General features: G+C 39.5%; 1 protein-coding gene across 1 annotated transcript in view; it reads left to right on the top strand.

Annotated features, from left to right (window-relative positions):
• The window catches only part of PYGL (glycogen phosphorylase L), a 43004-nt gene that overhangs the window by 10004 nt on the left and 18868 nt on the right, over window positions 1-14132 (top strand). The window contains exons 4-7 of the mRNA XM_077909264.1: window positions 1415-1518; window positions 8162-8293; window positions 11877-11988; window positions 12525-12607. Of these exons, the coding sequence (XP_077765390.1) occupies window positions 1415-1518; window positions 8162-8293; window positions 11877-11988; window positions 12525-12607 (431 nt within the window). The remainder of the gene's footprint in view (window positions 1-1414; window positions 1519-8161; window positions 8294-11876; window positions 11989-12524; window positions 12608-14132) is intronic.

Below are 14132 nucleotides of genomic sequence, written 5' to 3'. Positions count from 1 at the left end.
TAACCCCACTCTGTACCTGATATTAATGACCTTCCATTGGCTAAGGTCAAAATGTGAAGTGGTAAATGAGGCTGAGTGATTCTCATTAGATGGCCTCATCTCTGACATGACTGAAAAAGTTGGGACCCTTTTGGTCAGGCTCTGAAAATAATTTGATCAAAAGCAAGGAAAAAGCAAATGGCCACAGCTCTGAGAGAGCAGGAACTAAGCAGAGTCAGGCCATGGCAGCACAGGGACTGGAAGACCACTGTGATGTTACAGTAACTTGAAGGCATTGGCCTTTGTAGATTCTCTGTTTTAGGGCCCCACCGTGAACCTACTTGAACCTACTTCAGCAGGTATCTGTTTGATCTACAAATGCTCTTTTCAGTTTTAGATCCTATTGTACATTTCCTCATTCTCTATATATTTCTCAGTTCAAATTCCTGAAAGGAACAATCAGTAGCAGTTATAATAGTAACCCCTCAGATTGCACCTGGCCACAACATAGACCCCTGCCCAGCCTTTTGACTGCTGCTCTGGATGGGGGGGGGGGGGGCTGTCATTAATGGTTTTGGCTAGAGGAAACAGAAAATCTTTCAACAATGAGTTCAACCAACAAAGACACGTGTTATCACTGACTAAGCAAGGACTCCATGATTCTTCAGGACTCGGGATCTTTGTGGTTCTTTTGGCTTTCGTTTCATGGGGAAAAAATGGCAAGATCAAGGAAATCTTTCACTGCACCCAGCAGACTTCCTAGAACCTCTCATTAGATTGTAGGCCATTGTGTGCCCATGCCAAAACCAATCACTGGTGAAGGAAATAGAATTACTAGATTTGGCTTTGAAGCTTAGACCAAAGCACGATTCATTTCCTGGCCCAGCCTCCCTGAAGCATATGACCACCTGATATCTGAACAACATTGGAATTCTATTAACCAGAAAGATAGTCTGCCACAGCTAGTTGGGTATCTGGTCACATGTAAATAATACTCTCCTAAGGCCATCTTTTCAAGCAGGGGCCATAGAGACAGCTTCCCTTAGAAAGGGCAGTGTGAGTGACAGACACAATAATGAATATATCTAAGGCAGGCCAGCTTCCTTATCGTTCTCAAATGAAATGCCAACATGTACACAATGTTACATACAACATGTATGGTGAGATAGTAAATGCTGTTTGTTTTCTTCTTTATACATTTTTGTATTTTCTGATTTTTTCTATAATACTCATTTTATAATTTTAAAATGTTATTTTAAAAATTTAATACTGTACAGCTATCTCTGTGCTTTAAAATACACATGTGGTTTTTCAGAGAAAATGTTTTATGGCTGCCATGTTTTTTAAAGAAAGATGAAATGTGTTTTGTTTTAAAAGATAAAATTTGGACTAACCTTGACGACTCTGCCTTTTGCCTGTGCTCTCTTTAATTTAGCTTGCTTCTTGGATTCCATGGCAACCCTGGGACTTGCAGCCTATGGATATGGCATCCGATACGAATATGGAATCTTCAATCAGAAGATCCGAGATGGATGGCAGGTATGTGAGCCATCTTTCAAAATCTTGTTATTAAAATACTTCTCCTTCATAGCATTCTGGGTGATTTATAATTTACAGATACTTAATATAGAGCTCTTCTAATATCTCTGGCATTAAATTGACATCACTAAAAAGTAGCAGTCTTCCCCCTTTGGGATGTGAGTTCCCTAAGAGCTGAGAGCCTGCCATAGCACCTCACATAATGCCTGACTCATAAGAATACTCTGAAAACATTCATCACTGACACCTGAATGCAGACCCTCTACAATGTGTGACATCTGTTCTCTGCAGCATGCAAAAGGAGGAGCACATCTTTTGACTTATGACCTTCCCCTATAACTCTTGCTGGTAGGAAGCATGCTGCTATTTTATAGGTGAGAAAATGGAGACTCTTAAGCAGTGGAGTTACCTCAGATCACACTGCTGGCAAACATGGCTCTATATCCCCAGATTTCCAGGTCCACGTTCAGTATTCTTCTCTATACTCAGTCTCGCCCTCCTTAATATGTTTATCTTACAAGACACATAAGCTCACTGTTCTAATTTTTTTTATAAGATACAAGCAGGCAGTCTTGTAACTATTATGTCCAATAAATCTGGCACCTATTTAATATGTATAGTTATAGTGTTCTGCAGAAATCTGCACAGTAGTAATCAGTCCATACAAATCACTTTCCTTTGATTTTTATATAACCAAACTGGATTCTTAGGTATTTGTTTCTTTTATCTTTGGTCATTCTTTGAGCCTACAATCGCCCTAGTCTAAATAGTCTTCCCTGATGCTAAGTATGATTTACGCTTTCTCTCTCCCTTTCTTTTTCCCCTACACACACACATCATTAACAAAAAGAGGCTGGATTCGATTTCCAAAAAGCCCACATTCTCTGAGCCCCTCCCACACTTCTATGAGTTAGTCTGAGATAGAAGAGTGCTCAGGGTAGGACAGGGCGACCTAGGCTGGAACTAATCGCAAGGGGGAGGAAGGATGAGAATAAATTTAGTGTCAGCGCCATTCTCCTTCCTGCAATCAGGATTTTGACACTCTCTGAGCTAAGCAAGAAGGAACTAAAAGGTTTGGTGGGATGAGAGAATGCACCAAGGAAAAGTCTCAGAAGGATAATACTGGGAACATCTTGAAAGATAAACTTCCAAATTTTGTTAAGGACCAGTGTGTTTTAGGTATCCATAAATAAATTAGAAGGCAGCACTGTGTAGGGAAAAATATGTAGGCCCTAATTGAGATCTGGTTTCTAATTTGAGGCCTAATTGCAACTCATTACCCCATGAGGTGTGTTGTTTTGATTAGTTTACCTGATGCTTCTGAGCCTCAATTTCCTCATCTGCAAAATGGAGATACCAGCTTCACAAAACCATTATGAATATATGTAAAATGTATGGTACACAGATAGGCACCCAGTAAAATGTTAATTTTGCCTAAGAAAAAGAGGATAAGTTAATAAATTGTGGTATTATATAATAAATATCGATGTAGTTATTACTATATTTGTATTAATTTTAATGAAATGGGAAACTTTATGTTAGTTGAGGAAAGGAGGTATGGAATCATATGAATGGTATGACCTATCCAAAAGAAGCCAAAAAGGTAAAATACTAGGAAAAAAATACATCAGTTTCAACAGTAGTTATCTCTGGGAGATAGGATTACAGGTAACTTTTACTATCTTATATTTGTTCTTCCACATGACTCATATTCCATAAGAAATGTGTATTTTATAATCATAAAATTAGGGGCACCTTGATGGCTTAGTGGTTGAGCATCTGCCTTTGACTCAGGTCATGATCCTGGGGTTTTGGGATCGAGTCCGACATCAGGATCCCCTCGGGGAGCCTGCTTCTCCCTCTGGCTATGCCCCTGCCTCTCTGTGTGTCTCTCATGAATAAATAAATAATCTTAAAAAAATAACAATCGCAAAATTTATAAAAACAAAATAATGAGTTCCCTTCCTCAAAGAAGTAACCTAGAGTTCCAGTGTGAGAAATCTAGTTTAGCCTGCATTTCCAGGACAACCAATGTTTTGACACCATCTGACCAAGCAATATATGGTATCCATTTTCAGTCTTTAAAAGTTCCATGTGGTATTCATTATACCCCAGAATGTTTAAGGATTTTTTCTTATCTCCTTACTATCCTATGAAAATTTTAAAAGAAACTCAGCAAATCAATCTCAAAAAAATTTTTTCGAAGCACATTTTCCCCAGAATTTAATGAAAGTTTGCTCTTTGAAAATCATACCTGGTACCTTTGCTACTGTTAAGTGGCCTTTATTCTAGGAAACCATCCCTTTTTCTCCTATCAGACCCAGGAAGTATATATTTCTGGTCTTCATAAAAATGAGAGACTGTGTGGCTTTTGCTAGTCTCCAAAGCTGACCTCACTAGCCATCATCACCACTCTCATGATGACGTGAAACGGAGTCAGAAAAACTCATAATAGTATTTACCATATACATTGTTTACTGGGGTGGTATTTAAAATACATTATACTATGAAAAAAGAAACTATTTCCATAAAAAACAAAATGTATCTTCTAGGAAAGCAGCATGCCTCTTGAGGGGGTGGGCATGCCCTCAAGCACATCAGATACATCATTGCTAAAGAAAATGGCACAAGCTGGGAAGAGTTTTTTTTTTTTTTTTTTTTTTTTTTTAAGTAGGCTCCACATCCAATGTGGGGCTTAAACTCATGACCCCAAGAGCAAGAGTTGCATGCTTGGTGCCCCAAGCTGGGAAGATTTTTGAAGGTTAATGGACTTCTATTTTTTGAAGTCTCTCTTGAAGGAAGATTTGCAGTAACATAGTGTTCATTGTGAACCCCCTACAGGAAATCATTTTATTGCCAAAATTCTTGACTTAAAAAAATTCTTGAAGTCTATCTAACGAGAATCATTGAAAGTTTATCAGTAATAGTGTTCTATGGAAATAATTGGCTCCTGGGAGGAGGAAGAGAAAGACAATTGCAACAGCCTGGCATTAAAGTTTAACAATCATTACCAAAGTTCTGAGCAGAAAGGTGCTCACAGCAGGTGTCTTAGAGTTGAATCAAACAACATCTACAGAACCCTTCCCTCTCCTCAGAACCTGTGCCAAGTCTGCTGTAACTAGTCATGCACAATTCACATTGCCCAATAAGCTTCTAGTTACCACTATTGAATTTGTGGTGTTCCCCAGAAACAGTTTTCAATGATTTGTTCCATCAGAAAACAAAGTTTGTTTGCTTGTAAGGTCTTCATGTCCTGTGTGTCCCACCGTTGAGAGGGAAAGCATTTCTTAGAATTCAGTCACTAACAGAGCTCCCTGAGCCGACCTCTGCTTCTGTGCTGGCTATAGTACAGATTCCATTGAGTCATTCCTCTAGGGAGGTGCCAAGTCTAGGCTGTCCCCCTCGCCTGACTGGCACACTACTTCTCACTCCACAGACCCATGCTCACTTTGTCTCAGTTCTCTTTCATCTGGGATGCTCAGACCCAACAGCCCCCTTGGATGTAAATAAAGCCTTCTTCCATCTTGCCCCCACCCTTCGTATGGCTCAGCATGTTCGTACATTCAGGGATCATTGGCTATGTGGAAATCTAAATTTACAGAGCAGTTTGTTGATTTATTGAAAGAAAGAAAGAAAGAAAGAAAGAAAGAAAGAAAGAAGAAAGAAAGAAAGAAAGAAAGAAAGAAAGAAAGAAAGAAAGAAAGAAAAGAAAGAAAAGAAAGAAAGAAAAGAAAGAAAGAAAGAAAGAAAGAAAGAAAGAAAGAAAGAAAGAAAGAAAGGTAGAGAAGACGTTTATCACCATTCCGCAGCTTCTGTGGATTTAAAGGGAGTGGTAGGGGGCAGTTCTCTTTTCTCCTTTGATCTGCTCAGACCAACTTGTGGTTATGAAATGTTTTTCAATTTACCTTAAAAACAAGCTTTGTGAACTTGAGGGAATTAATGATCTGATTCCTTGCCAAATCAGGAAGAGACTCAAAATAAAGAACGGCAGGCTAAGAATTCTATCTTTCTACAGAACTTATTACCCCAGTGAACTTAAAATCAGCCATTATTCAGCAGGGAAAAACTAGACCATCATTTGATATCATTAAGAGTAATCTGCTGATGTGCCTTGTCACTTTGTGTACCCTCAGAAGAGCAAACGCAGGCTCTGACTTGCATAGGAGTGGGCCAGTGGTGGCAAGTCCAGAGCTCATCTCTTCTAAGAGCATTGAAAGCTGCTTGAGGGCAAACCAATATGATCTTGCTGCATTTCTCAGCAGAAAATACGTTGTCAGCTCTCCTGTACACATGGCTTTTGAGAGGAAAGCTTTTTCTACCTCATTGTCCTGTTTCGTGGCATACCTTCAGATATGTTTCACGACAGTCCCGAGTGCTGAAATGAAGTGTCTTCCTGTTACAGGAAGCAGTGTTCACACTGACCAGTATTTGAAAACCCCCACCTTCCCTTGCCTAAGAGCCGCAGAAAGTGTTTGGTAAGTCAGGATGTTTTGATCCTTTGCGGATATTCTCATTTGTGTGGAGTTTCTAGTTATTAACACAAGCTTGTGGACTCTAGATGAAAGATTAACAACTGATGAAATGCAACCGTTTCCTGTTAAATTTTTATTTTATTTTTTGTTGTTCTCCTTCTGACTAGAATAGCAGAAGTCTAAATTGTGAGTTGCAATTACTGACTTCATATCACCACGTAGCTCCTGAGGACTTGTTAAAAATGCAGAATTTCAGACCACTCCCCAGACTGACTGAGAATCTGCATTTTTAACAAGGTTTGCCCAGCTGATTAGCTCAAACCTTGCTCCAGCTTTCCCTAGGCTTCACCCTACCTGTGATGCATCCTCCTGCCTCCCATGTCTCTCGAACTCCCAGATCTACCATTTACAGATTTTGTTTCTAAGTCTCCTTTTCATTCACCATTATGCTGGTACTTAGTATAATTGGGTAGCTCACTGGCTTTCTTAACATAAAGTCATGATCAATGTTTGAATAAATGCATGTGTATTTACTTGTCTGTCTATTGACGTCAGTGGTTTGTCTAGTATCTCAAAAGACAGTAGCTGTGTTTGTCTCCACACTATGCCTGGGGCAGGCACTGAATTCGTATGTAGGTGGTAGTCATGAAACATCCAGCAGTCCATCATAATTCATAAACAAAATCTTCTTAAACTAAAGCTAAGTTTTCTAAAAGGGGAAGGTGAGGAATCAGATAAGTAAAATAACCAGATTTGGGGTAATCTCTTTGACAAGAGTACTTTGTACTAAAAGCCCTTACTCCTCCTTTCTTGTCAAAACAAAATTGCATTATTTAATACATATGTAATATTTTAATGCTTTTACTAATAATATCTTTACCTTAAAAATACATCCCTCGGGGATCTCTGGGTGGCGCAGCAGTTTGGCGCCTGCCTTTGGCCCAGGGTGTGATCCTGGAGACCTGGGATCAAATCCCATATCGGGCTCCCAGTGCATGGAGCCTGCTTCTCCCTCTTCCTGTGTCTCTGCCTCTCTCTCTCTCTCTCTCTCTCTCTCTCTGTGACTATCATAAATAAATAAAAATTAAAAAAAAAATACATCCCTCCTCTCCAATGCATTTTTGTTGGTTTTGTTTTGGCACATCTGTTTGTTGCAAACCAAAATTCATTTGATGTCCAGAATACCCTAAATATAAATTATGATTTTTAAATTTTTTATAAGAAATATGTGGTTATAAATAAACAAATACATGAGAAAATGTTAAAATTGTCAATAAATTCCTTACATCTTAGTATATGTTATTTTCAAAATGAACCATAATTAATGTTCCTTATCAGATCAAAATTACTAAAGCGATTGAATTCAACAAACACTGCAAAATGTAATGGTATCTTATATCTATATTGAAATAAGCTTTCTTAAGAGAGCTCTCTATGATTAGTATTTCTGAACTGGTCTGTGCATTCTAGGCAAAAGAATCTTGACAGATTCTCCATCATATGGGAGCCATCAGGTTCCGGTATCCAATTGTAAACATCCCTGGATAGCTTCTCTCTATCCCTCAAGCTGGACAATTGTATTCACAGATATTAAGACACAGGCTTTAGAACCCACAGAACTAAGGTCAAATCTCAGCCATACCATATACTATCTGTGTGACTTTGAGCAAGTTACAATTTCCTCATCTTTATAAAGGGAAAAGTCATAGACTGCCTGGGTGGCTCAGTCAGTTAAGCATCTGCCTTCGACTTGGGTCATGATCCGAGGGTCCTGAGATTGAGCCCCACGTCAGGCTCTCTGCTCAATGGGGAGTCTGCTTCTCTTTCCATCCTTCTACCTTAAGACTCCTGCTCTGGTTTTCTTTCTCTCTCCTCTCTCCCAAATAAATAAATATTTTTTTGTAAAAGGGAAAAATCATAGCTCCATCCTATAGGGTTGGGCTATGAGAATTAAATGTAGTCATATGTATTGACAAGTATGATTATTGTTGATTTAGGTTGTTATACTCTACCAAAGGTAAATTGAGTTGATAGAACCAATATTCTTTCTTACCAAAACAGTATTCTTGCGTTGATTTAGTCAAAGATAGTTTTGATTCTACATAATTTGCTTTGAGATCATTGAAGTTCCTCTCCTGAAAAATAAACTCCCTGCCATGTCCTTTTTGCAGATAGAAGAGGCAGATGATTGGCTCAGACATGGAAACCCCTGGGAGAAGGCCCGGCCTGAGTTCATGCTGCCCGTGCACTTCTATGGGAAAGTGGAGCACACCAACACTGGGACCAAGTGGATCGACACCCAGGTATTCAGAGTGTCCTCATGATGAGTGCCTTGTATAGTATAGCAGAGGATGATGTGTATATGATATTGAGAATAGTATATTGTGTATTGAATAATAGGATATGTTTTTATCAATAAATCTGTTCCTTCTTGTAGTGAACCCACTCTTTGAAAACAAGGGAGCTTAGACCAAGAGAGAAGCAACTTCCCCAAGGTCTAGTGAATATTAAGGTCATTTTGCAATCAGCTTTATCAGAAATTAACAATTCTATAATCCTAGTATGCTTAGCTCTCCAGTATTATATAAAGCTTTTGATACCAAGATTAAATAAATTTAAATGTCATTCCTTACCTCACTGCTATAGATACATTTACTTGTGACTTTTTAGGGGTAAATATTTTTTCCTCCCCTCTCCCAAGGGTAGATATTTTAAAAACTAAAGTGTTTATTCAAAGGATTGCCAAAATTTTTATCTATTGCAAAGTCAAGAAAATAATACAAAATATTGCAAAATGCATTATTATTTTATGCAAAATCACTTTTAGAGAAATAAAGCTAGTGTCAATCCAGGTAGACTTAATTCATAATAGGTATTTATCCTGCCACTAGATTTGAGCATTACCATGTTGCTGACCAATTAATTCACTTCTCAGCACCCCTAGTGATCCTTTGTGCTTTGCTGTCTTCTCACTTTCTGATTAATAACTCCTATTAATACTAGACTGAATTGTCCAATCTTTGGAGGCTTCACTTGAGATATTTGCTTAATAAATACGATCTCAGGCTAGGAAGGATATGTCACTGGCCATTCTTTAAAAGTGTAAAGAAAATGGTAAAGAGCAAGTTAATATTTTTAGCTGGCAAAATTGTGAGTGAAATTCAGTACTGTAATGCTTAATTCAGTTGGCTTGTGGATTATTCCCCATGAATAAATGCTTTATTTTATTTTAGAAGAACCAAGACCCACTTTATAGTTGATTTTTTAAACTGATAATTTATTCTGCTAATCCACATAAAGCTCTTCACAGTTCAGAAAAAAAGACTATTTAAAAATGATTTTTCTATATGAGGATAGATAGAATTTATTCAACATAGGAAATAGCAGATTAGAAGCTAAAATAGATCATTATAGTATAATCGTTTATGGAATAAACTAGTACTGTAAATTCAAGATAAGTTTCTCTTTCTCTTTTTCTACATTTGGTTAAACAATAGAACACAATCTAAGTTGTAGCTGGTTACAGATATGGTCAGGAGAGCTGCAAACAAATGAATCATTAATATATCCAAAGAATTCACACATGTAGTTGCTATTAAACTAGTGAGTATTTAGTATAGATTTTGGTGTCTAAAACTTCCGGTGACTTCTGACCTATTTAAATGTATATAGCTTACACAATCAGTCCTGAAAAATATTCTGTTTACTATAGGTCCCACTGTTGAGCTACCTTGTATTTATGGAACACCTCTAGCCATTTTCATAATATATCCAAAAGTTCAGTTAGAGACAGTATATTTTTCTGTGCCCACAAAGACAAGGTTATGGGGCAGATGCAATATAAGGTGAGCTGCCCCAAGCTGTGCAGCACTTTATGGATTTATAGAAGCCATTGCCCAAGTCAGCTCAAGGTCTGTAGCTGGTGAGGTCAGAGAGCATGAGGACAGGCATGGTATACACATGCTGTGGGCAACTTCCAATAAACCGAGCAATCCATTTCACTTGTATGTCACCTCAGGTCCTCTGGGAAACAGACACCAAAGAGAATCAGAAGTCCAAGTGACATATTGGGGCAATGCCTGTGAATGACGGGGGTGGGAGGTGGAGTGGAGGAGGCATGGCACCTACGAAGAGAAAAGGGGAAACAAGGAGGATTCTTAGGAAGAACCTCAGTGGGCCATATAACTCAGCAAGCAGCCAGGCTGGTAGGGCCTGAGATTAAAGATTGCTCATGGGACAAGTCCTAGCTCTCAAGATCCTACCACAATGGGACCATCTTTAAAAAAGCACAGCCTTGTCTGGGCTCAGCTCGAGCTCCCAGGTGACAAGTTCTGCCTGAAGTTCTCTAAAGGGACATCTGAGCTGTGTACTTCCCCAGCTGCCTTAATTACACTTTAAGGGTCAAAAGAACAAATAGTGTTTGAACCCAGACTCACTCCCACTCTGTAAACACCTTTCCCCATGGATCACAATGTGCTTTAAAAAATCTTCAGAGACCTTTGTTTCCTAGTAAAAGGCATTTTAAAAAAGAGTGATTTATTACTTCGAGGTCATGGTACTCATGGAAGCATGACTGAATAGTGGTGATTGACTCATACAGGCTATAATGCTCCATCCATTCATAATTCAACAGACCACATTAGAGATTTGCGTTTAGGTTTCAACCCTACCACTGACTGTGACTGTGGGCAAGTCACTTCTCTCTCAGCCTCATTCCTCTCATGTCCAAAATGAGTGGGTTGCACTAAATGATCTCTGGCATCCTCCAGTACAATCATTCTGTCATTCCCCTTCCTTTGAGCTTGGCTGATGAGCCAGGGAATAGAGGTGAGTCTTTTCCCACAGAAATTTTAAATTCACGTGCAACATAGTTATCTTCCTGTTCTTCTCTGTCTCAGTGACCATCACAAAGCCTGAGCTACATTTTCTAAAGCTTATTACCTCTTACACCCATCCAGCTAACTATCAGCTGATTTGTCAGTTCACTAACATAGCTGTTCTTCATGCAGCTTTGAAAAATCTTGCATAGTATTTTCAACGTCATCTATAATCTATCTTCATATATTTCTGTTCCATTAATTTTCACCATATTTGAAATCAGATCATTGAATTATTTACACTAGGGCAGCCTGGGTGGGCTCAGCGGTTAAGCACCGCCTTCAGTCCAGGGTGTGATCCTGGAGACCCGGGATTGAGTCCTACGCTGGGCTTCCTGCATGGAGCCTGCTTCTCTCTGCCTGTGTCTCTGCCTCTCTCTCTATCTCTGTGTCTCATGAATAATTTTTTTTTTAATTTTTATTTATTTATGATAGTCCCACAGAGAGAGAGAGAGAGGCAGAGACAGAAGCAGGCTCCATGCACCAGGAGCCCGACGTGGGATTCGATCCTGGGTCTCCAGGATCGCGCCCTGGGCCAAAGGCAGGCGCCAAACCGCTGCGCCACCCAGGGATCCCTCATGAATAAATTTTAAAAAAATCTTTGAATTACACTAAACCTTGCCTGATTACTATTTTTTAATGGGTATGGATTCACATTTGTTACTTTGCATATCATATTTTACTATTCTCAGAATAATGACTTAAATAAACATGAAAGAGCTATACCCAGATTAGGGTGAGGGACACAAAGCAAAGTCAACCTGGGAATGATATAGTGAACCATCAGTCTGGATGATTCCAGTCATCCAGATTGCTCCAGTGGGAGAAGGCTCCACATAGCCCCTAAGACTCCCTCAGACCTAGGACCCTTATCTTGTTTTAGGCCTCCTACAGTCTGGTCTGGTGATGGAGCTAAGAACAGAATCCCAGTTGCCATATCCTGGCCCACTGTTCAGCCTACATCACCACACATGGGAAACTGAGCAGCTGCTTTGGTTTAATCCCACAGGTGGTCCTGGCCCTGCCATATGATACCCCGGTGCCTGGGTATATGAATAACACCGTCAATACCATGCGCCTCTGGTCCGCTCGGGCGCCAAACGACTTTAATCTCAGAGACTGTGAGTACAGCCTGGGCTCCCATGAACGTTCATGCGTGTTTAATCTTTTTGATCTCAGAGGGAACCAGATCAGCACCAGCTCTAAAAAAATGACACAAAGCAAGGATCTCAAGGACCGGGACATAAATGGTTTCTGTATTTGTCAGTGAGAGAGAGAGAGAGAGAGAGAGAGAGAGAGAGTGTGTGTGTGTGTGTGTGTGTGTGTGTGTGTGTGTGTGTGTAATCTTTCTGATAGCCAGTTAGTATCAAATTGAACTTGGGAGAAAAGACTTGAGTTTCTGGTTGGAAGTCTTCAGTGAGCAGCCATGTTATGGAGCACACATGGAGGACATTTTAAAAGCAGCTCTTCTCTTTGGCCCTCTTATATTCTCATGTGAATCACAGCATGATGGTCTGTGGAAATCCTTTTGGATTTTCAGAATTTGTAGGAATCCCCTACATCCACATGGCACGCAGCACGCATCAGGTGAGGTCAAGAGGCTTCGAACACAGTGGCTAGCTTGTCTATTTATTCATTTTTCTAACCTTCCCCTCAGTTAACGTTGGAGACTACATTCAGGCCGTACTGGACCGAAATCTGGCGGAGAACATCTCCCGGGTCCTCTATCCCAATGATAATGTGAGTGGTCAAGCTTGCTTTCTCAGTGGAGACAGAAACAGCTTATTTCAGAAGCACTTTGCCACAGTCCATAAAGCTCATCTTCAATACTGATTTCTTTCTTCAGTGCACAATAATCTCCATATCTCTTCCTGAATTATCTAGATTTCCCCTCCCACCCAAGTAAGGAAAACAAATCTGTACAACTCATGCAGTCAGAATTGGTATTTTGCCTTTGACTGTTGACCTCACAACTAATTAGGAGGTTATGTATGTACATTTCAAAACAAAACCTGGTAAAAAGATGAAGTGAGACACTGGTGAATTACTACTTTCTTTCCAAACAGAATTTTCTTCCAAGAGTCAGAAGACCCCAGAGATTTCCAGTGTGGCCTCTTCCCCTTACTGACAGGTTCTTCCCAGCCTTCTACACTCAGGCAAGGTGGGGTCTGGACCTTGGACCAGATCCAGGAGCAAACATTGTTTCTTATGCCATTATTCATCTCTTGAAACTTTTCTTTAAAGGTGATTGTTCCTAATTTTACACCAAAAATAGCTTAGCTAAAATTTAATTTTTTTTTTAAACTTGGAACTGCATCACAGATGAGATGACCACTATGGATTCTTAGTTGGTTTAAATATACCTAGCTCTATCTTATATGTGGGTAAAATTATATTCTTGAAGCTATAACGATTTACTCTTTTAATAATAAGTCTCAGAAACAACAACTCTTGTCTCTACAACAAGAGTGGAGTAGTACTCTACTCTGCAAAGATGGCACGAAACAAGGATTGGGAGACTAGGACATAAATGGTCCTTAAGACCGGGCATCCACTTAGTGGTATAGTCTCTAGATTAAGTTTGCTGCAGCATTTTCAGAAACTTAATGGCATATGTTATTCTTTTCCTTTGAGAAAGACATTGTGACTTCAGTACATGTCAGAAAAATCTCTGACCCAAAAGTAAAAAAGTTGTTTTGTTTTGTGGTCAATTAAAGTAAGAATCCCTCCAAGCCAATTTGTCTAGCCAAACCTAGCCTGTAGTATTATTTAACTGCAAGGGGCTTGAAATTCATCCTCCTATCTTCAGTAAGGGCCAATCCTAACTTTACTTGGAAATAACCATCTACAGCAATTCACAGGGGATACGGAGTTAGCATAGGGTGCAAAGTTAACTAAATTGAGTAAAAGGTAGTTAGCTGTCAGAGTCATGCCTGTTTATCAGCACGAGTTGATAAATCATTTTGGTACTATAATTACAAAAACAAACTCATTCACTCTCCCCAACTTGGCCATAGCCCTCATCCAGACATTAGTCTCTCTTCCAGGAATCTTGCAACTGTCCTCTTCCTGCAGCTAGTTATTTTTTCCTTGCTTAACGCTCTTTAAAATCTGATCACCTGTAAGAAAAGTGCAGAATCTTAGATGTGCTCCCTAAGTTCTTCAGTGATTCGGTCAAGAGTTCTCTGATTCATCCTCCATGTCTTGTCTGAGGTCCCCACTGTGCAGGACTGCTCTTGCTAATCTTTCTCACCTCCAAGAGAAG

The sequence above is a fragment of the Canis aureus genome, chromosome 9 (assembly GCF_053574225.1).
Source record: "Canis aureus isolate CA01 chromosome 9, VMU_Caureus_v.1.0, whole genome shotgun sequence".
Lineage (NCBI taxonomy): Eukaryota > Metazoa > Chordata > Mammalia > Carnivora > Canidae > Canis > Canis aureus.
Note: the sequence above shows the minus strand (reverse complement) of the source record. Positions and strands in the feature narration are given on the sequence as shown.